At 54.1% G+C, this 22,551-nt stretch overlaps 2 protein-coding genes across 7 annotated transcripts; both read right to left on the reverse strand.

Annotated features, from left to right (window-relative positions):
- Positions 1-554: 554 nt before the first annotated feature.
- Positions 555-5,439, reverse strand: LOC125448141 (progonadoliberin-1-like). 4 transcript variants are annotated; one of them, XM_059643844.1, is made up of 4 exons: positions 5,158-5,439; positions 2,400-2,565; positions 1,651-1,716; positions 555-721 (listed from the first exon to the last, which is right to left on the reverse strand). In XM_059643844.1, exons 1-4 carry the CDS (start codon positions 5,328-5,330, stop codon positions 689-691), a joined length of 438 nt encoding a protein of 145 aa, XP_059499827.1. In that variant the 5' UTR covers positions 5,331-5,439; the 3' UTR covers positions 555-688. The 4 variants fall into 4 exon arrangements, with proteins under 4 accessions (XP_059499827.1, XP_059499826.1, XP_059499828.1 ...); XM_059643843.1 differs by having other exon boundaries at positions 2,400-2,577; positions 5,158-5,432; XM_059643845.1 differs by lacking the exon at positions 5,158-5,439 and adding an exon at positions 3,111-3,231 and having other exon boundaries at positions 2,400-2,577.
- Positions 5,440-7,467: 2,028 nt separating this feature from the next.
- On the reverse strand, positions 7,468-22,099 carry LOC125448132 (BTB/POZ domain-containing protein KCTD9). Of its 3 annotated transcripts, XM_048523190.2 has the most exons (12): positions 21,979-22,099; positions 19,762-19,883; positions 19,099-19,142; positions 17,912-18,008; positions 16,945-17,003; positions 16,611-16,739; positions 15,870-15,937; positions 15,410-15,505; positions 14,116-14,265; positions 11,155-11,260; positions 10,356-10,489; positions 7,468-9,047 (listed from the first exon to the last, which is right to left on the reverse strand). In XM_048523190.2, the coding sequence occupies exons 1-12, from the start codon at positions 22,024-22,026 to the stop codon at positions 8,931-8,933; spliced, it is 1,170 nt and encodes a 389-aa protein (XP_048379147.1). In that variant the 5' UTR covers positions 22,027-22,099; the 3' UTR covers positions 7,468-8,930. The 3 variants fall into 3 exon arrangements, with proteins under 3 accessions (XP_048379147.1, XP_048379148.1, XP_048379149.1); XM_048523191.2 differs by lacking the exon at positions 19,099-19,142 and having other exon boundaries at positions 21,979-22,080; XM_048523192.2 differs by lacking the exons at positions 19,099-19,142; positions 21,979-22,099 and adding an exon at positions 19,984-20,405.
- Between the last annotated feature and the right edge of the window lie 452 nt (positions 22,100-22,551).

Genomic DNA, 22,551 nt, shown 5'->3' on the forward strand with positions numbered 1-22,551 from the left:
CTTGGTTAGCACCACTTTTGGAATACTGCATTCAATCCCGGTCTCTCTGCTACAGGAAGGATGTTGTTAAACTTGAAAGGGTTCAGAAAAGATTTACAGGGATGTTGGAGGGTTTGAGCTACAGGGAGAGGCTGGGGCTATTTTCCCCGGAGCGTCGGAGTCTGAGGGTGGGGGGGGGGGTAACCATTTTCCTTTATTCATTCGTGGGATGAGGACATCGCTGGGTAGCACAGCATTTATTGTCCATCCCTAATTGGCCAGAGGGCGGCAGCCACGAGACAACCATGTGACTGTGCAGTCCCATGTCGTCCAAGGAAGGTCAGGGTCAATTTCAGAGCTGCATGGCTGTGAAGGCCAAATTGCTGAAAATATTCAGGAAAGAGGTTGATTTCTGCAGGGTACAAGCATTGAGGGGTGTGGGGAAAGAAAGCGCGGGAGATTGAGGATCAGCAGTGGTCGATGGGGTGAATGGCCTATGTTTGCCCTGGTTTCTACATTCCTGTGAGGGCTGGGGGAGCATTTGTGTGAATTAGCAAGTGGGAAAGGACACAGAGTTAAAATCGTCACGAGTTAAAATCCTTTATTTCCTTTGATCAGTAACACCATAGGAAATGCTGGTTTTCTCAACAAGAGCTGAAAGCCCAGGCTCTGCCCCGTCGAAGGGCTAAAGCCTTCGTGTGGTTCCACATCACAGTTTGTTCTTCCTCAGTTTACGTTTTGCCTGCAGGGACAAACGAGGGCGTCACAGGGGTCAGCACACAGAAAAGCCCCATCCGAACACACCCCCAACCCACAACCGCAACACCGCCCATCCCCAGAACCAGGAGGTCACGGTCTACAGGTATGGGCTAGGACGGAGATGAGAGGGAAAGGTCTTCGCCCAGGGCATTGGGGAGCCTGAGGGAATTCTGGACAAGGGCTAGATCTCGAAAAAGTTTTCAAGGAGGGGTTTGATGTCCTTCTCAGGAAGGAAGAGGGAAATGCTGAGGGGGGGGGTGAACTGTTCGGCCCATCGAATGGTGGAGCAGGCTAGGAGGGCCTTCTCCCTGCTCCTTTGGCTCCACCTTTACAGAAAGCAGGCGCTTCCCCCAGGGACCGAGCAACAATCCAAACAGCGGAGGCAGGAAATCGGGATCAGAGAGGGATTCGCGGGCATGAGGTGGTGGCCAAAACTCAGGCTAATCTAAAGGAGATTAAAACCCTTCCCTGCTGTGCCAGGCTGGTGCGTTTCCTTCCCTGAAGGACGTGGGGTAATCAGGTCTATTTTGACTAGCCTAATCTTTAATTCCGAAAATTTTAGGCCAGTCACGTCAACAGGAGCATGATTTGAATTTGCAACAAGCGTCTCTCAGGAGCTAGTAGGCCCACAACACTGCTACTGCGTCACCAGCTGAAACTATGCTTGTGGGTCACTAGGCTGAGCTTTTAAAGGGTGCTACGGGAAGGTACATTCGCAACAAATCAACGATTGGAAAGGCCCAAGCCCTCGATCATCACTTATCAACCCAGAGGACTGAAGAGACGGTGTCAATTGGGAAGGCTATAGAAATGCTAGCTTGGGGGGGGGTGGAATGCAGAAAGTTGGCTAGAAAACACTCCCGAATGTACTGGGACGATCCCAAGCGGCGTTTTGTCAGGAATCGGATTTACCGGGAGACAGCCAGGGCAGTCCAGGGAGAAAACTTCAGTCATTTTGTTGGTAGCATCGCGGGGAGCCTGAAACAACACCAACGCCAGCATTAGGAGACCGCTGTGTGACGATCCACCCGACCCTCTGAGAGGTTGGGAGTGGGGAAGGCCTCGCGCAGAACTGCGACGCGAGAAAACGCTGGGGGATTTTCCAGGCCACGTCTCCTGGATGGGGAGGATGTTAGGTGGTGGTGGGGGAAGGGGGGAGATCGGAGAAGTCTGGATTTATCGTTACCAGGGAGGCAGCGGGTATAGCTCCTGTGGATAGAGGGATCGATGGGATATGGGGGAGAGCAGGATTAGGGTACAGGTGGATCAGGCTCGATGGGTCATATGGCCCACTCCTGCTCCTGTTTCCATAGCTTGGCCCTCTCTCTCATGGGAGAGTCTGGGATGTGATCTCAAAATAAAGAAGACAGAGAGATGAGGAGGAAATTCCTGCCTCTGAGGTGGGTGGGGGGGAGGGGGGAGTGGGGGGCGCGGAGGATGTCAGTGGAAGCCTACGCAAGGCCGAGCTGGATTGTAATCAAGAAAGGGAATGGAGGGCTGGGAAAGGCCAGGAGTGGGGGCGGGGGTGGGGGGGGGGGGGGGGGTGGGTGGGTGGTGAAGTTGGGGGATGGTCAGGCTGTCCACTGAAGGGCAGGAATAGGACTAGAAAGAGCTGAATGGCCTCCAACTACCTTACGGGAAGGGGAAATCGAGATACCTACATCCTGGAAGGCACCAACGACAGTGTCACCGGCCGCTCGCTTCCCACCGGGACGCAGATCAAAGGACCAGTGTTGTGCCAACGATAGATTCACCAAAATGGCAGAGGCCAGCAGGAGGTAAATGAGAGGCTTCATTGCAGATGGCATTGTGAGGAAGCAAGTGGACCTGCCAAAGAAACTTTCAAAAGACGGGAAAAAACAGTTCCGGTCGCGAATCCGAAAGCAAAAATGAGAAGATTGCGAGACTCTGTTACTGCCCTGAACCGAGCGAAATCTCATTGAAATAATAGGTCGCAAACCCCAGAAGAAAGCACGCATTTAAGCGTTCAGAATTCCAAGGGACACGAGGCAGGAGTGGGATGGGATACCCCACCTCCTCACTTGCAGCTCCAACAAGCTCGACACCATCCAGGGACAGAGCAGCACCCCCCCCCCGCTCGATTGGCCCCACATCCACAACCATCCCACACCCCCCCCACCACCGACGCTCAGTCGCAGCAGTGTGTACCGTCTACAAGATGCCCTGCAGCAACTCACCGAGGCTCCTCAGGCAGCACCTTCCAAACCCACCACCCACTTCCATCCAGAAGGACAAGGGGCAGCAGGTGCATGGGAACACCCCCCCCGCAAGCTCACCCTCCAAGCCCCTCACCGTCCCCGACTTGGGAAATATATCGGCTTATTCCAACATGTGAGAGTGGCAAATGATACCTCAGCTGTAAGCTTCCATACTGTCCATTGATCTACAACACAGCTGAGATATTAGGACAATGTACTCGTTGCTGATTTTGTAATCCTTTCAAGTTTTCAGCTATGCAGGAAGAGTTCCACCCTTCCTGAGTGACGTCTGCATCCCGTAAACACCATCCAGAAAGAGATGGAACTGGATTCGGTGTTTTTATAGAGCATTTATTTACAGAGAGGCATATTACAAGCTTGTGTCTCCTAACTCCGAAACAAAAACACCTGTTTTCATCCATTCCCATTTGGAAGATCCACCCCAAATTCACTTCCGACCACAGTTAACATATGATCATTAGGTGATCAAACATCTACAGGATGTCCCCAGCTCTCTGCCCGTTCCCCATAGTGTTTCCTGGGCTCTCTTACAGGCAACAAGGAGGAGTTAGACCACCCTAAGATCACTTGGGGGGTTGCCTTAAATAGGCTGATCTCAAACCAGCCTCCCCCACGTGGCGTCAAGAATTCCAAGCAACTGCTCCGAGGGAAGAAATTCCTCCTCACGCCTATCTTGGACTGGGAATTCCTGACGGTGCTCTATGATCCTTCGATATATCCTCCCAGCATGCCCCTTGCCATGTCCCGCACCCCTCCCCCCCCACCCCCCACCCCCCACCACCCAACCTTGGGATCTGATCTGCCTCGTGTATGATCCTCTCTCCTTCTTCCAAACTCCAACGGACCCAGCCTTCCCTCAGAAGACGGACAACACTCGCTCCAGGAGTCGGCTACGTGAGAATGAGAGGCTTTAAGATGGAGATACAGGGAGAAAGCAGGAGAATGGCGTTGGGAAACGGATCGGCCATGGTTGAGTAGCGATGGACCAAGTATCTGAACACTGCTCCTATATCTAGTGGGCTAATGCTAGTAAGGAGACTAGAACTGTACAGTAGCCTCACCAAAGCCCTTCAAACTTAGAACAAGACTTCCCTAGCTTCACCCTCCGTTGTCTTTGTGATAAAAGCCAAGTTTTCTAGAGTCTGTCCCCTTTTTGTTACTTAGAGTCAGGCAGCACAGAAACAGACCCTTCGGTCCAGTGCTGACTAGATATCCAGTCCCATCTGCCAGCATTTGGCCCCTATCCCTCTAAGCCCTTCCTATCCATGTGCCCATCCAGATGTCTTTTAAATGTTGTAATTGTACCAGCCTCCACCACTTCCTCTGGCAGCTCAATCCACACACGCACCACCCTCTGCATGAAGAAGTTGCCCCTCGAGTCCCTTTCCCCTCTCACCTTAAACCTGTGCCACTCTAGATTTGGAATGAGCATTTAAAGGGTGCTTCGCTACCCTCCCTAATCTCTCCTTTACACTTTGGGTAGTGGCGAGCAACAGAATGATATTCTCCTGATTTACCGCATTTATCACACATAATCCTAATGACCTGAATGCTGTGTCTCTTCTTATTAGGGGCTTGATACTCTCCCATTGTGGCACATGTATTTCGACAGACATTACATACAAACATATCACTAGGATACCTTATTATCACCTCCTCTCGTATTAATTTGGGGTGGCTCCACTACCTTACTATACCCTGGTGAAAAGACCTTATCTCTTCACCCCCACCCCGCGCCCCTCATTTTATAAGGTCACCCCTCAGCCTCTGGCACTCCGGGGAAAACTGCCCCCCAGCCTATTCGGTCTCTGCCTAAAGCTCAGATCCCGTCAAACCCTTGGCGATTTCCTAGTAAATCTTTTCTGAACCCTTTCAAGTTTAATAACATCTTACCTAGAGGCATACAGCATGGAAACACACCCTTCGCTCCAACCAGTCCAATCCCAAACTAAACTGGCCCCCACCTGCCTGTGCTTGAGCTATTTGTGTGTCAAGATCCCAGATGCTTCTGTAGCTCGGCATTCCACAGTTCTTTTCCATTCAAATGATAATTTGCTGTCCAATTCTTCCCTCTGGAGTAGACAGCTCCGCGTTGCCCTCCTGCTATTTGCCAAGTTTCCGTATGCTCCCTTAACCTAGCGGCTTCCTGACAATTTGTTCCCTTCCAGAAATCCCTTACCTTGCAGATGCGAAACGAGGAGACAGAAACCTAGTCCTGACTTCAGAACCGATGGGGCTGCTTATATAGAACACAGCCATTAAGAACGCAGTAGGGACCCTCCAAAGGATTACACTGAAATCCATAATCCCCTCTGCAAATTGGTCAGCAATTGTTGGAAAAACGGACAACATTTCTGATCACTAATCCATTCTCAGTGCGGGTGACTCACTTCCCCAAAGTGCCCAGCTTGGAACGGCAGCTTTAGGTTGACTCAGGAGGTTTTAATTGTGAACACGCTGGTTCGAAATGCTTTCATCTTTAGCTGGGGGGTCTTTAGCAGCGTTCATCTATTTATAACAGAGGCTGCAGCATCTCTACAATAGAAATGCACAGCCCACTGTGTTTGAGCCTGAGTCCCCTCACTGAGATTTTAAGATTTACTACTTAATTGTCAATTCCCTGCCCACAACTGTGCACACTTTGCTGTGATTTAAAACTCCATCACATGTCTCAATACCGGAGTATGTTGCAAGGATATGAAACCCTCTAAACTTCCTTCTCAAGCCTAGACTCTGGATCGCCCAAATCTTCTTGTGCAACCCGTGTCTTTGGGACATTGAGGGGCTCGGAGGGTGAACTTGCACGGTGGTCGGGGAGGCGGGGGGCGGCGCAATGTTCCCATGTATCTGCTGCCGTCATCCTTCTGTATGGAAGTGGCCATGGGGTTTGGAAGGTGCCTGGAACCTTCGGTGAGTCACCACAGCGCAATTCGTAAACAGTACCCACTGCTATTGTTCGTGGACACGGTGCCAGCGCAGATGGCCGCTGTGACAGAAAGAGGGCACACGCAAGTTCATCTCTCCACCAGCTCACCTGCTTCGTGTGTGATGTCCTGCTGAACTGAGAACGCAGATGCTGTTGGCCGATTTTAATGGGGGCAATGGGAAGGGCTCCAGACAATCTCAGGGAACAAATGAGAGCATCTTCGTCCAGTGGGCTTAGCAACATTGGGTTTAATAATGAAATTCAACTGCAGGACAGGCAGTACAGGTCTCGCGTTCATTAAAACGAACACCCCCATTCATCAGGGGCTGGGCCCAGCATTTATTGCCCATGCCTAGTTGCCCCTAGAGAAGTCATGGTGACCCACCCATGCAGGTGGGAGGCAGCAGGCTAAGGGGAAAGAGTTCAGGAGAGCTTGAGTTAGTGGTGGCATCCTGGAACTCACTGCCAGGGCAGAACGGTGAAGCCAGACAAGTGAACAGCCTGTAGAAATCCATTCACATGACTACAGCCTCAGGGTACGGGTCTCTGGGATGAGCGGAGTCAGATTTTTTATTGTCGGTCAGCATGAAATATACAGGGGCCTAGTGGTATTACCGCTGGACTGTTATTCGAGAGACCCAGGTTCGAACCCCGCCACAGCAGATGGTGGGATTTGAATTCAATAAAATATCTGGTATTAAGAATCTGATGACAATCATGAATCCCATTGTCAGGAAAATAAAACCCATCCGATTCACAAATGTCCTTTAGAGAAGGAAACTGCCATCCTTACCCAGTCTGGGCCTACACGTGACTCCAGGCCCAAAGCAATGACACTTAACTGCCCTCCAGGCCATTAGAGATGGGCATTAAACACTGGCTTTGCTAGTTATGCCCTCATCCCATGAATTAATTTTTAAAAAGCCTTATTTTGGGGCTATAAATCTCCCTGAACCATGAATGAGGCTTCAGCTTTATGAGGCATGAATTAAAACATCCGCTATTATATTAGCCAACTCCTCGCTGTTCGAGAAAGAACATTTTCTGCACTCATTCGGACTCTACCTAAGCACTGAAATGTTTTCGATTGTGAAGGGCTTTGACACATAGCTCTTCCACCCCCTGGCCAGGGAATCTAGGCTGGGGGGTTGGGGGTTAAGGCGCAATCTCAAGATGAATGGGCCAATCGTTTAGAAGTGAGCTGAGGAGGAATGGCTTCGCTCCAGGCTGTAAACCCGTGGAATTCTCTTCCCTGGATGGCTGGTCTATTTGCCCTGCTCCCCCCTCAAATGCTCCCTTGAGAAGGTGGGGGTGACTCCCACATGGTGCCCTCAGGGAGTCTCAGGATTCTGACCCAGCGATGCTGAAGGAACGGCCCATATATTTCCCAAGTCGGGGACGGTGAGGGGCTCGGAGGGTGAGCTCGCGGGGGGGGGGGGGTGGTGTTCCCATGTACCTGCTGCCCCTTGTCCTTCTGGATGGAAGTGGGTGGTGGGTTTGGAAGGAAACAGAAGCTGAATTTGCAGAGAAGTGACACACAAACACGCATCAGCAGTAGCTACAGCTGTCCTGTAAATATTCTTTAATTTAACAAGACGGGAAATGTACAGTCAACATGACATTGCAATGACGCAGCATTACAGTGTTGAAACCCAAGTGGGTATGTGCTCGGGAAGAATCCCTGTAAAGAGACACAGAGCGTGAGATTTCTTCTTTACTTTACAACAGCCAAATTGCACTCCGTGCCCCAGTGCAGCGTGGTGGATAAAATGCCTCTCGAATTCCCTTCCAGCCCCCTGCCGTACTGTCCTCATCTAGCAATCGAGTCTGGGCTCCACGGGCCAACGCTGTGCGGTATGTCTTCAGGGCTTGTCGTTTTGCCCACTCCAGGAAGGCGCTGGCAAGGCAAGGGTCAGGATTCACTGTGCGGCACTCAATGATGGAGCTGGTGGGTCAGGTTCTGGGGGGGGGGGGGGGGGGGAGAAAGAGTCTCCAATGTTACGGTGAGAGAGATGCAGTGCCAGGCATCTGTCCTCCCAATCCGTGGGCATCAACGCTAACTGTGCCCTACGAAGCTTGAGGCTGACCCAACAGAGAGCACTCAGGGAAATTCGCCGCAGTCCACGGAACACGGGTGAGGCACCGAACCGCTGTGTGGCACAAGCCCACCTCTCGAGCACTGACACGGGCAGTAGCTTCACTTCCCCACCACCCCATGCCCAACACCCCCCTCAAATCTCACAGCGTACAGGACACCGTCTCGCTGCACGCCCCAGAGCCAACTAACTCCATGAGGTAGGCAAGCGGGGCGAGCGCTCTTCCCAAAGTGGGAACCTACAGCTGTGCCCTGTGTGCGTGTGAACTGTTTGCATCGCCTTTGCACATGGCAAGTGCCAGTCTCATGCCGGGGGGCTGTGGGGCATCTCGAGTCTGTCACCGTTGTTTGGGCTTTGTTCCCGCACTGGTGAACCCAGACCTAACTTCTTCTGTGTGTGGGTATAGATATATGTGCATTTATATATTTAAGACGATGCAGAGCAAGTGGGAGGGAGGCTGGGTCAAACATATACGTGGTGTATCCAAGCCAAGGCTGGAGGGGACAGGATTGTGCCAGAGTGGGGGTGCGCGCGTGCCCGAGAGAGGGCGAGTGGGGGCGCGCGTGAGAGAGACAGAGCGCGACAGAGGGAGAGAGACAGAGGGAGAGAGACAGAGGGAGAGAGACAGAGGGAGAGAGACAGAGGGAGAGAGACAGAGGGAGAGAGACAGAGGGAGAGAGACAGAGGGAGCACGAGTGAGTGTGTTTGTGGGGAGGAAGTGGTGTTAGGGAGGTGGCAGCTGGGTGATAAAGCCATTCCTTGAAGCTCAATGGCTGCTGAGCGCTGCGGGTTCCAGGTGGATCGAAGTGAGTCTGTGGGCAGGAGTGGGGGTCCGTCCCCAAAGGAAGGGGGAGCCGGTGGGAGGGAGGGAGAGGGAGGTGAGGGTTTTGTTTCTCCATCCCTCACCACCTCCCTCTCCTCCTCTCCCATCTATCTGACGCTCTGAGACATGTGCAAAGGGGTGAGCATCTCTTCAAAGATGGCACCTTTCACGTTGGACCCTCGCAAGTTCGCCTCCTGCAGGTCACAGCCAGACAGGTCACAATTCTGGAAGATAATGAGATGGGGACGGATTAGTCTGGATTCGATGGGAAAGTTGACCACAGTGCTCATCATTAGAAGGACAATAAGGTGCAGACCCAGAAGTAAATATTTCCAATATCCCTGCAACACAAATACTCCTATTTGTCTCCTTTAACAGGAGAGAACACTCACTGTTTAGGGGAGTACTGTTTGTATTTTTTGTACTGTTTGCTTTATTGGTAAGCTTGTAACATGCAAAATACAGATGACACTGCACACCAGAGTCACCGTTACTGACAAAAGTATACATTTCACATTTGAACAAAAGAAATGACAATTTTGGGTGTGGGGAGAGGGTAAGTCTGTTTACAGATGATACAACGATTAGCTGGGTGGTTCACAATCAGGGAAGACGTGTGGATTACAGCAGGATATAGATCAGGTGGTCCGATCAGTGGCAGAGGTGCCTTCGGAACGGGTAACAAGATAAGGGGAGTACTCAATGCATGGGCAGGACCCGTGGTAGCTCGGAGGGATCTTGCCTACAGATCCTCGAAGGCGCAGGACGGGTTGATGGGTTTGTTAAGTTGGGCCACTTGCTTTTATCAGTCATGGCACAGGTTATAACAGCGGGGTGGCTCATGTCAGAGATGGACAGCACTTAGGTTCGGTCACAGCTGGAGTACTGCGTGCAGGTCTGGTCCTCACACTATAGGAAGGATGGGATTGTACTGGAGGTGGGGGGTGCAGAGGGAGATTCACCAGGGCGTTGTCCGAGATGGAGCCGGATAGAGGCTGGATAAACTCAGGATGTTTTCTTTGGGGCAGAGAAGGCTGAGGAGGGCACCTGACAGAGGTGGGTAAGATTATGAGGGGAATGGACTGGGGTGTGAGGAGATAAAAAGCAGCTGCTCCCCTTACACGAAGGGTTAGCAACAAGGTGGGGGGCATCATTTTAAAGTAAAAGACAGAGGTTCAAAGGGAGGAATGTGGGACACACTGCCTGGGAAGGCAGTCGAGGGTGGAAAGCCCCAAAACTTACTTTGGAAAAGCACTTGAAATGTTGTAACAGTGAAGACTGTGGGATCAGTGCGACAGGTGGGTGCAGAGTCGACAGGCTGAATGGCCTCTTCTGCACTGCACGACTGAACCATTTGAAGGTACCTGCTTGGTAAAGACAAGGCTAAGGAGGAAGGATCAGGGGAGACGAAGGGTCTGACTGCTTTCCGGGCAGCTGCAAGAGGCTAACTGATCCACTTCCGGGAGCCCACGCTCCCGTTTCCGGCATGGCGGGACACGCGTGCGCGTGCAGGGATTTCCCGGCGCGCTCACCTCCAGGTCCGTCCCAGCCAGCGTGGCCCCTCGGAGGTTACAGTTTTTCAGCTTGGCGTTCTTCAGGGTGGCCACCCGCAGGTTAATGCCGGTCATCTGGCTCCCCTCCATGTCCACTCCCTTCAGGTTTGCCCCTGGAGAAATCCAACAGTGGGTTTACTGACCCCCGCCCAGGCACGCGCAGCTCCTCCGGCTGCCCCACAGTGAACCTCGCTGCCTTACGCACCTCCTCTCTTTCCACCTGCGCCCCCCTCCCCCCCAGGTCTGGCAGTGCCTCCCTCCCCTCCTTTTCACTCAATAATCTTGTACAATGCCTTCCATCTTTCCAAGTTACATCAGCTAGAAATGCAGAGTGTTGTATGTCTAGGCTCTAGTATTTCAATTGCTTTGGTCGTAGAGAAAGAATATGTCATGTATCCTAACTCTGATTTTAATACTGATTCCGCTGGTTACCTGTGCATCAATAAACACTGAATACTGGGGCTTTCAGACATGCGGTCACAACTTCGAAGCGAGCACGCGTTGTACATAATCTCCAACGTTCCAGTCACTCATTAAACCAGAGGTCTTCAGTGAGGGAAGCTGGGAAGTTCTCTCAAGTTCCCTGAGCTACATTTATCCACTGTTCAACAATTATTTGGGGTTTTTGTAATATTAGGTGTGCGGTCCCACAATGGTTGCTGCTGGGTGTCAAGTGTGGGCGCTACGTTAAAGCGGCATTTCTCTCCTCCCTCCCAGAGCCGCTCTGGGTCTCTGAGGCGAGAGGGGCCACACGAACACAGAGGGTGAGTCAACTTACCCTCCAAGTTGGCTTTGAGGCCGGAGGGGTCTTCAAAGTTGCAGCCTTTCAGCGATGCCCCCTCGGCGTTAGAGCACAGCATTTTCACCCCCTGGAGGTTAGCACCCTGGCAAAGCAGAAGGTGGGGAGGGAAAGAAAAACCCAGGCATTAATCCCCATTGCGCATGAGGAGCTACTGATTCTCAAATCGTCAATATAAAAGAGTCATACGGTACAGAAACAGAGCCTTCCATCCAACCCATTCATTACGACACAGACATACTAAATTAATCCAGTCCTGTCTGTCAGCATTTGGCCCCTATCCCTCTAAACCCTTCCTATTTCATGTCCCCATCCCGAAGCCTTGTAAATGCTGTCTCTGTACCAGCCCCCACCCCTTCCTCTGGCAGCTCGTTCCACACACGCACCACCCTCTGTGTGAAAATGTTGCCCCTCAGGTCCCTTTCCCCCTCTCACCTTAAACCTACCCCCACTAAGTTTTGGACTCCCCCACCCTGGGGAAAAGGCCTTGTCTATACACCCCTATCCAAATCCCTCATTATTTTACAAACCTCTGTAACGTCACCCCTCAGCTGCGGACACTCCAGGAAAAATAGCCCCAGTCTATTCAGCCTTTCCCTATAGCTCAAACCCTCCAATCCCGGCAGCATCCTGTAAAATCTTTCGCCACCCCTTCAGGTTTCACAACATCCTTCCTGTAGCAGGGAGACCAGGATTGAACGCAGTATTCCAAAAGTGGCCCTAACCAATGTCCTGCAGAGCCACAACATGACCCTCTACTCAACGCACTGACCAATAAAGGCGAGCGTACCGAACACCTTCCTCACCGCCCTGTCCACCTGCAACTCCACTTTCAGGGAGCCATGTACCTGTCCCCCAAGGTCTCTCTGTTCAGCAACACTCCCCAGGACCTTACCATTAAGTGTGTAAGTCCTGCCCTGATGCGCCCTTCCCAAAGTGCAGCCCCTCACTTTTATTTAATCGAACTCCATCTGCCACCCCTTGGGCCATGGGATCAAGATCCCGTTGTACTCTCTGAGGTAACCTTCGCTGCCCACCACAACCTCCAATTTTGGTGTCATCTGCAAACTTAGTAACCAGACCTCCTTTGTTCACATCCAAATCGTTTATATAAATGACAAAAAGGCAGTGGACCCAGCACCGATCCTTGCAGCTCACGCTGGTCACAGGCCTCCAGTCTGAAGAATACCTTCTTTGTTCATTCACAGGATGAGGAATGTCGCTGGCCAGGCAGCATTTATTGCCCATTGCTAATTACCCAGAGGGCAGTTAAGAGTCAACCACATTGCTGTGGGTCTGGAGTCACATGTAGGCCCAGACCAGGTAAGGACGGCAGTTTCCTTCCTGAAAGGACATTATATTCCTGGTTGATTCACAAAATTCAAGTGCAAAATAAAGGATAAGGAAGTCCCGCTGCAAATATACAGGTTTCGGTGCAATGACATACTACGCACCAGGCTAACTCTCCATATTTGAGCTGGGACCCTGTCCAGCAAAGATTGACCAGATCGATCCCTGGGATAACAGGGCTCTCCTGAGAATGAGAAGCTGGGTACGTTGACTTGAAATCCTCTGGAGTTTCGAAGAACGGGAGGTGATCTCATTGAAACGTACAGCATTCTCAAGGGCTCAACAGAGTCGCACTGAGATACCGTTAACCCCATTCAGCTGGGGTATCCAGAACTCAGGAAGAAGGTGGAATACCCTCAGGATAAAGGTGCCAATCGTTTGGGCCTGAGAGGGGGTGGAATGTCCCTCAGTGTGCTCCACAGAGAGGGTGGAAATGATCCAATGGTGAATAGATATGAGAGTGAGGTGGATAGCAGTTCCTGGACTGGAAACGTTAGCTCTGCTTTCTCTCCCTCTCTCTCTACAGATGCTAAGTAGACCTGACACAATTTCTGTTTTGGCAGTAGAGGATCTCTCGGGGAGTGGGGCAAGAGAGTGAAGTTGAGATCAGTGATTAGGCGCGATCGTTCTGAATGGGGCAGGAGGCCTGAAGGGGCCGAATATCCTACCCCCTAGTTCTATTTGGTAGCTTTTAATGCATTTAATTCCCCGGATGGACTGAAAGTATTTGTACCACAGAGAGCAACTATCACCAGCAAGACTGAAACATAGAAAGTGGGTACAGGTGTGAGCCATTTGGCAACACCACCCCCCTCCCCCCCCCACCCCGCCGAGTCTAGAGAACTGTTCTATACAATCATGGCTGATTGTACAGTTTCAGTCTCCCATTCACTCCCTGTACCCATTTAACACGAGGACCACCGCCAGCTCCCTCCTCAATATATCTAATGAACTAGCCCCAACAGCTTCCTGTGGGAGAGAATTCCACAACTCTCTGACTGAAGAAGCTCTTCTCCATTTCATTCATTTACCCCTTATTCTGAGATTGCGACCCCAATTCTGGACCTCACCAATTTTAGGAACGTTTTTCCCGGCTCTAGCCTGCTCAGTCCCAACAGGATTCCCCATGTTCCCACGAGACACCCTCTCCCATGCTTCCACTTTCTAGGGAAGATGAGTTGATCCAGCCTTTGAAGAATCTGACCAGTCTCCTTTGACATTCAATAGCATAACCAGCACTGAATGCCCTCAATTCCACAACATCCACATCCTGGGGGTTACCACTGACCACAAACTGAACAGGACCAGCCCCACGTAAACACAGCGGCTACAGGAACGGGTCAGGGGCTGGGAATCCTGCAGCGAGTAGCTCCCTTCCTGACTCCCCCCCAAAGCCTATCCCACCATCGACAAGGCACAAGTCAGGGGTGTGATGGAGTTGCCATCACTTGCCCCGGATGGGGGCAGCTCTAACAACACTAGAAAAGCTCGATATCATCCAGGGACAAAGCAGCAGCCCCCACCTCCCCGACCCCAAATGACCCCACCCCACCCCCATGAAGTGTGATCAGTGTTAAAGCAGCCACTCACATCGAGTATAGCACCAGACAGGTCCGCCCTCTCCAGATTCGAACTGCAGAGGTTGGCATGGCTGAGATTACAATTGCTGAGATTCGCCATCTTAAAGTTGATGTAGCGGAGGTCCAGTCGCGACAGATCGGTCCCGCGGAAGTTCAGGCCCTGGGTGGAGAGGAGGCAGGGTCGAGACAAGTTATTTCACTCAAGGTGACAGGGGGAGGGGGGCACTGATCATTTCAACAATCGCTCCAGGCCTGCTGGAATTCGCCCAGGCTCCCACATGACGCCATGTCAGAAGATGTGAAGCCTGCTGTGCATGGTGTCCCTTGTGTTCAGATCACAAAATGTTGGCTTGCGGGTCCAGCAGGTAGATCAGAACGCAAATGGAATATAGAGGGGTGGAGCTTAAAGAGAGCCGGGTGACGCTGCAGCTATATAAGGTGCTGATGGGGCCACGCCTGGAGGACTGTGACCAGCTTTGGTCTCGTTCCTTGAGAAAGGACGTACTGGGACTGGAGGGGGTGCAGAGCAGGGTTGCTAGCTCGTCTGCAGTCCTGGAAGGGCTGGTTTATGGGGACAGATTGAGTCGTCTGGGACTACACTCATTAGAATTTAGAAGAATGTGGGAGAATTTTATAGAATCTCAAAAGGATGAAGGGAATCAATAAGGCAGAAGCAGGGGAGGTTGAAACTAGAATGAGGGGGCACGGCCTCAAAATAAGGTGGGGGGGAGCAGATTTAAGATGGAGCTGAGGAAGGGTTGTGAATCTGTGGAATTCCCTGCCCAGTGAAGCAGGGGAGACTACCTGCTGTATGTTTTTAAGGCGAAGTTAGACTTTTGAACAGCAAAAGGATTAAGGGTTATGGTGAGAGGGCAGAGCTGAGTCCCATGAAAAGATCAGCCATGATCTTATCGAATGGTAGAGCAGACACGAGGGGCCAAATGGTCTCCTCCCGCTCCTGTTTCTTATGCAAAAACACTTCTGCTGAAGTCCATGTAAATTACATCCGCTGCATTATCCTCATCGACACACCGAGTCACCTCCTCAAAAAACAAAACTTGTTCAGCCCTGGCAGAGGATTTGAAAATGAACATCAGGACTCTTGCAATCTCCTCCTTTGCTTCCGTAAACTGTCGTTGGAAATGGAAAACGAGGATCAACGGCACTGTGAGGCACGATCTGCAGCACAGGATAAAGGAGTCCCAGTGCTGGGTGCTGTCAGCGGCAGAAAGTGGGGGGGGCGCTACACGAGTAACCTCTGCACGACTCAACCCACCATCGCACCCCCCATCCCCACCGGTCACCTGGCAACGGAGCTCCGACTTGGTGGGCGTGGCCAGGAGAAAGCGGACAAACTCTTTCCGGGAGATGGGAGAGTGGTCTTCGGCAGGCAGGGAGTTCTGCGGAAGGAAGCGAAACAAAATTGGGTTAGCTGGAGTTCCGTGGCACGTGATCTTGCCATCGTGACACTGGGTGGCCAAGGGCAGTGACACCGCTAGCCTCTGCTTCCCTGGTAAGCAGCTCGACAGGCTTCCTGCACCAGCAGCAGCTGCGAAGGCTCTCTCAAGCCCCCACAGGTTTAAGGAACAGGAGAAGGCGATTTGGCCCATCAGGAGCACGCTGCTCATTTGCAATCACGGTAGTCACTATACAGATGGGTGTGATGCTAGCCACGTGACGTACACACACACACACACATTGATGCGTGCATGCACGCACACAGAATAGTTTCCAAGCACAGCAAAGGCCATTCAGCCCCTTTACCTTAATCAACAACTCCAACTGTTCAATTAGCGAGTCTATGCCAAAGAACTTGGCTTCCTCGAGGACGCCTGCAAGAGATGAGGAGAGGCCATGAGAACTCCTCAATGGTATCCAGGGCCTGCAAGCTCCAAACGGAGGTATCTGCAGGAGCTCGGCAGTAGTTCGCAGGCCCATAAATTCCCACCACCGGCATTTGCTTCTCAACCTGCATGGAAAACATTACGACCCCTGTTCCCCAAAAAACTACTTTAGAATGGAGCTACGTGTGGAATCCCTACAGGGTGGAAGCAAGCCATTCAGCCCATCGAATGTGCAAACTCCAACTGTTGCCCGAGGTTGGGGAAATCGAACCCGGGTCCCTGGCGCTGTGAGGCAGCAGGGCTGACCATCGAGCTGCCCCCATAAGGAGCTTTTCTTCTATGATTGTAGACGCTGCCGGTGCCCTCAAGTCATTTCCTGGCATGGTACACCACATGCACGTGCCAGGAATTCTTCCTCCGCGGTAACGGGCTTACCCAGTCTGCGTGCAGATCGAAGTCGCCCACGATCGCCGCATTCCCAACCCTTAAAGCACTTCCTAATGTACAGCACGCCCTACCCTGCCCTGAAGGCAATGTTTGCTGCCTGCACGGTTTACTCAGCTCCTCCCAGGCCCCTGGGAACCCCTCCCCGAGGACGCAGCCGCATCTCTCGCGGGGCTTCTGAAGGTTTGCCAGGCCCCAAATGCGGGGGTGAGCTTACCGAGCAGGTTCAGGCCCTTGTTAACGATGAGTTGGCCGTGCCGCAGGTAGTTCAGGATCGGCATGAAGTACTCGGGGCTCCGGTCGATGAGGAAGCCCCCCTGGTGGTCGGTCTTGTTGCCCCACGCGTCTTGCCGCCGAACAGCCAGCCGGGGGGGCGACCAAAATGGCGAGGGAGGGACGGTCGAGGGAGTCAGCAGGAGACAAGAACAGTCACAGCATTAGGCAGGTGCAGACTACCCAGACACACTGGCAATGAGATGGTTGGCTTCCATCAAACAGAGGGTTTTAAACAAACATCAGCTCGCGTGCCCCGAGGGCACAGGAAGACTCACCTTTATCACAGAACATGTGAGCAAGCATACTCTCCGGCTCCTTATTCACTAAAGTGCTCCTGCGGGTGACGAGCAGTGAATCGCAACGTTAGTGGGCTGGGAGGCCAAAGCAATGCAGCTGCCCTTGAGCACATTCACTTTTCAAACACGCCACCCCTTCTGCAAAATACTGAGATAGAGTAAAGCTTCCCCCGTCAAACACTCCCAGGGTCAGGGGCAGCATGGAGTTAGATACAGAGTAACGCTCCCTCCATACCGTCCCCCATCAAACGCTCCTGGGGTCAGGGACAGCATGAAGTGAGATACAGAGTAAAGCTCCCTCTACACTGTCCCCCATCAAACACTCCCAGGACAGGGGTAGCACAGGGTTAGATACAGAGTACAGCTCCCTCTACACGGTCCCCCATCAAACACTCCCCAGGACAGGGACAGCACAGGGTTAGATACAGAGTAAAGTTCCCTCTACACCGTCCCCCATCAAACACTCCCAGGACAGGGACAGCACGGGGTTAGACACACAGTAAAGCTCCCTCTACACCGTCCCCCCATCAGACACTCCCAGGGACAGGGATAGCACGGGGTTAGATACAGAGTAAAGCTCTCTCTACCCTGTTACCCCCCATCAGACACTCCCAGGACAGGGACAGCACGGGGTTAGACACAGAGTAAAGCTCCCTCTACCCTGTTACCCCCCCATCAGACACTCCCAGGACAGGGACAGCACGGGGTTAGACACAGAGTAATGCTCCCTGTGACGCGAATTACGTTCTGAACTGGGCTCGAGGTCGGCAGACAGCGAGGCCACTGACTTCGAAGGAGGAGCGAACAGCTTTTAAAACTAAATGGCAGGTATTTCCATTTTACGTTTTCACATCTCCCAGTGCGGAACGGCGAGACCCTCGGCACACGGAGAGATGGGAGGCCCCCAGGCCAGCTGCGCCCCCCCCACTCCGCTGTGCGGTTTTACCGTGTAGTGGTGAAATACTGTCCTCCAACGTTTAGTGTTATCCAGTCAGTGCAAGTGCTCGATTTGGCCTCAGAGTTCTTCTGCTGCCCCTCAGGGTCTGGCAGTAGGTGGGTTGGGGGGGTTGGTGGGGGAGAGAAGGGGAAGAAATTAACCTGAGAACCGACGTCTCATTCAGCTGGCAATGAGTTGCCCCGACACCTTGCATTTCCACAGCACCTTCGACGCTACGGTAACCGCCCTGTTTCCAAACCCCAGCCGCCTCCACCCCACCCCAGGCGCTTACAGCCAGACACATTCAGGAAACTTCTCTCCAGTGCTGCTCTCTGCCTGTGCAAGGAACAGCTGTCAGACAATGCGTAGTCAGCGGCACAGAGTGAGACCAGGCTCGAGCCAAGAACGCAGGAAGATCATCCGTTAATTCAAGTACCTGCAGCACCTCTAAAGGGAGGCGGCCAGGATGGCCGGAGAGAAAGAAAGGGCGCCCTGACATGTGCGATCATCAGGGATAAGCATCAGTGCCCAATTTCGTGTTTCCCCAGCTGCCCTGCGACTGGCGTAACAAACTGGTGCCACGGTCGCAGCTCAGATTGTGAATTCTACCGACGCGTAATCGTGTGGTGAGTTTGTCCGTCGCACCCCCCCCCCCACCAAGTGATTCTGGGAGCCCGCCAGGGCTGCTGTGTCCTGTTCAAACCCGCCTCAGGTGCTGACAGTCTGGCTCTATCAGTGCGTGAGGTTTCTTGACAGTTCCCCTGCCTCGATAACATCCCATAAACACGCCTCCCACTTAAGAGAAATGCAGCCACACATGTTTGCCCCCCAACCCTTCCAGCTCAGGGCATTCTGACTGTTTTATGGCACAGATGGAGGGATTCTGGGCAAGCAAGGGGTGAAAGGTCATCGGGGTGTGTTAGGCAGGAATGTGACTCTCCAATCGGATCCGTTGGTGGGACGGGTTGGCTCCCATTCCCACTTCCTACCTACACGTCCTAGGATTGGTGGCCTCTCTTAAAAGCACTCAACACACTTAGCTCAACTGTTTATTCCAACAGAGTTCACACCACAATTAACACACTGCCAGAAAACTTCAAAACCAATTACAGATCTGTCCTTGAAGGCAAGAATTTACTAACGTAGGTAACTGAAAACACCGAGCTTTCCACAAATATTTTGTTTCACACACCCACCTATAAATGGTTCGCCTTCAGAAACATACAACACGTCATCATCCCTGCTCAGAGAGAAAAGAAATATGGAAATGATCAAGGTGATAACTGGCCTCTTTCAGATGTTTGCTAATTGATCCAACAATCACAGATTCCCCCCTCCCTCCGCAAAAACCAACAGCATCTGAACTATCACCTCTGACATCTGGGGTCAGTTACACCAAGGGAGGGAATTCTTTGTTGCATTTAGACGGAATCCTGTCCCCACCCAGCCGCAGGGTGAGCACCGCAGGAGGGGATGGATTGAGTTAAGAATGCAGGGGTCAGTGCACTCTGCCCATTGACTTCCCTCCAGCATCCCTCTCTAAGCCCCTACCCCCCCCACCCCCCCACCGCTCCCTCAGCCACTTGTCTGGTTTCTTGCGGAGGTGTTCTGAACTGGAACGAAGGCTAGCTGAGTGAGTGCCGCAGTTTCTGGGAGCGAAGACAACGTTGGAGGGCAGGAGGGAGTCGAGGGAAAGGATGTAACAGGAGCTGGGCTCAAACAGGGAATTTCAGGAGAAGTGTTAACGTGCCCCGGAGCACAGAGTTGGAAACGGCAGGGCAGGTGGAGGGAGGAGGGTGCGGAAGGGCCTGGAAATTAACCTCTTTCCCAGGAGAGAAAGTGAAGAGAAAGGGACGCACCGGATGAGAGCAATGTCGTCGATGAGACCACCCTTCCCATTGTAGAGGTGAGCTGCTTTAATGCTCAGCTTATTACTGGCGACAGACAGCAGGTCCGACAGTGTTCCATACACAGCAACCACCTGCCAAGAGAAACAGGCGTGTGAATGAGACAGAGCTGGCCCAAACACCACGACAATCAAAGAAGAGGGAACGTGTGACGCATGAGGGCGAGAAACACACTTTACTGGTCACGACGCCATTCCACTTCGCGAACGACGAAACGTTTAGGAGCCACTGGATGGCAAGATCCCCCAGACACGGAAAGGGCCTCCATCTCACGGCGGCAAGAACAAAGACTGGCTAAGGGCAGGCAGCAATGTTCGGAAGAGTGGGCACAGTGAGGGGGGTCAGGGCTGGTTGCACCGGGAGGAGTGGGCACAGTGAGGGGGGTCAGGGCTGGTTGCACCGGGAGGAGTGGGCACAGTGAGGGGGGTCGGGGCAGTGACACCAGGAGGAGTGGGCACAGTGAGGGGGGTCGGGGCAGAGTCACCGGGAGGAGTGGGCACAGTGAGGGGGGTCGGGGCAGTGACACCAGGAGGAGTGGGCACAGTGAGGGGGGTCGGGGCTGGTCGCACTGGGAGGAGTGGGCACAGTGAGGGGGGTCGGGGCAGTGACACCAGGAGGAGTGGGCACAGTGAGGGGGGTCGGGCAGTGACACCGGGAGGAGTGGGCACAGTGAGGGGGGTCGGGCAGTGACACCGGGAGGAGTGGGCACAGTGAGGGGGGTCGGGGCAGTGACACCAGGAGGAGTGGGCACAGTGAGGGGGGTCAGGGCTGGTTGCACCGGGAGGAGTGGGCACAGTGAGGGGGGTCAGGGCTGGTTGCACCGGGAGGAGTGGGCACAGTGAGGGGGGTCGGGGCAGTGACACCAGGAGGAGTGGGCACAGTGAGGGGGGTCGGGGCAGAGTCACCGGGAGGAGTGGGCACAGTGAGGGGGGTCGGGGCAGTGACACCAGGAGGAGTGGGCACAGTGAGGGGGGTCGGGGCTGGTCGCACTGGGAGGAGTGGGCACAGTGAGGGGGGTCGGGGCAGTGACACCAGGAGGAGTGGGCACAGTGAGGGGGGTCGGGCAGTGACACCGGGAGGAGTGGGCACAGTGAGGGGGGTCGGGCAGTGACACCGGGAGGAGTGGGCACAGTGAGGGGGGTCGGGGCAGTGACACCAGGAGGAGTGTGCACAGTGAGGGGGGTCGGGGCTGGTTGCACCGGGAGGAGTGGGCACAGTGAGGGGGGTCGGGGCAGAGTCACCGGGAGGAGTGGGCACAGTGAGGGGGGTCGGGGCTGGTCGCACCGGGAGGAGTGGGCACAGTGAGGGGGGTCGGGGCAGAGTCACCGGGAGGAGTGGGCACAGTGAGGGGGGTCGGGGCAGAGTCACCGGGAGGAGTGGGCACAGTGAGGGGGGTCGGGGCTGGTTGCACCGGGAGGAGTGGGCACAGTGAGGGGGGTCGGGGCTGGTTGCACCAGGAGGAGTGGGCACAGTGAGGGGGGTCGGGGCAGTGACACCGGGAGGAGTGGGCACAGTGAGGGGGGTCGGGGCAGAGTCACCGGGAGGAGTGGGCACAGTGAGGGGGGTCGGGGCAGAGTCACCGGGAGGAGTGGGCACAGTGAGGGGGGTCGGGGCTGGTCGCACCAGGAGGAGTGGGCACAGTGAGGGGGGTCGGGGCAGTGACACCGGGAGGAGTGGGCACAGTGAGGGGGGTCGGGGCAGAGTCACCGGGAGGAGTGGGCACAGTGAGGGGGGTCGGGGCAGAGTCACCGGGAGGAGTGGGCACAGTGAGGGGGGTCGGGGCTGGTCGCACCGGGAGGAGTGGGCACAGTGAGGGGGGTCGGGGCTGGTTGCACCGGGAGGAGTGGGCACAGTGAGGGGGGTCGGGGCTGGTTGCACCAGGAGGAGTGGGCACAGTGAGGGGGGTCGGGGCAGTGACACCGGGAGGAGTGGGCACAGTGAGGGGGGTCGGGGCAGTGACACCGGGAGGAGTGGGCACAGTGAGGGGGGTCGGGGCAGTGACACCGGGAGGAGTGGGCACAGTGAGGGGGGTCGGGGCAGTGACACCGGGAGGAGTGGGCACAGTGAGGGGGGTCGGGGCTGGTTGCACCGGGAGGAGTGGGCACAGTGAGGGGGGTCGGGGCACAGACGGTTACCCCCCGGCCCTCTCCCCAGGCCCCAGGCCCTGACCTTGCCGTCCCGGTGGCTCCCGTTGACAAACAGCGTCACCCGCCTCATTCCTGCCGACGCCGCCAGGCCGTCGCCACCGGTACCGGAAACGGTCGGTCTCCCGCCCACACGTTGATTGACTGGGCGCCTGTCCATTGGTGGCCGGATCCCCGCTTGGAGTGACAGTTCCCCCAACCAATTGTAACCGAGTCTCTTCGGCGTTGGTTTGGGACCACCTCCAGCTTCGAATACGGCGGGGTCTGCTCTCTTGATTGACCTGGCACCTACCCAATCCGGTGCGTTATCCTGCAGTTATTGACCACTCAAGGAGCGCAGAGGCGGGACTCTGTCTGAGTGACGAGGATTGCACCTTTTGAGCTGAATGTCACTGGTTCACCCACCAATCGAAGGCGAGATTGTGTATGTTGTCGAGATAAAAGCACCAATGAAGGCGCGGCGTTCCCAGATTGACAGCGGAATTGACCATTTGGCATTAAGGATGAATTCACAGCCATCGCAGTCGCGCATATCTACCGCCCCCTGCTGCAGGGGAGTGCTCATTGCGAACTGCCGCGTGTGCATTTACTGCTCTCT

This window comes from Stegostoma tigrinum, unplaced genomic scaffold (assembly GCF_030684315.1).
Source record: "Stegostoma tigrinum isolate sSteTig4 unplaced genomic scaffold, sSteTig4.hap1 scaffold_291, whole genome shotgun sequence".
NCBI classification, from domain to species: domain Eukaryota; kingdom Metazoa; phylum Chordata; class Chondrichthyes; order Orectolobiformes; family Stegostomatidae; genus Stegostoma; species Stegostoma tigrinum.

Excerpts from the sequence above, each read along its gene's own strand:
- LOC125448141 (XM_059643843.1), bottom strand. The coding sequence starts at position 5,330 with ATGTTGTCCGTTTTTCCAACAATTGCTGACCAATTTGCAGAGGGGATT. Across the intron at positions 1,717-2,399 it reads TCGTTGGTGCCTTCCAGGAT|GCTCCCCGCGATGCTACCAA; the intron begins GTAGGTATCTCG and ends GTGTTGTTTCAG. Across the intron at positions 722-1,650 it reads ACTGCCCTGGCTGTCTCCCG|GCAAAACGTAAACTGAGGAA; the intron begins GTAAATCCGATT and ends TTGTCCCTGCAG.
- LOC125448132 (XM_048523190.2), bottom strand. The coding sequence starts at position 22,026 with ATGAGGCGGGTGACGCTGTTTGTCAACGGGAGCCACCGGGACGGCAAG. Across the intron at positions 17,004-17,911 it reads CAGTATTTCACCACTACACG|GAGCACTTTAGTGAATAAGG; the intron begins GTAAAACCGCAC and ends CGTCACCCGCAG. Across the intron at positions 14,266-15,409 it reads AGTCGGAGCTCCGTTGCCAG|GGCCTGAACTTCCGCGGGAC; the intron begins GTGACCGGTGGG and ends CTCTCCACCCAG.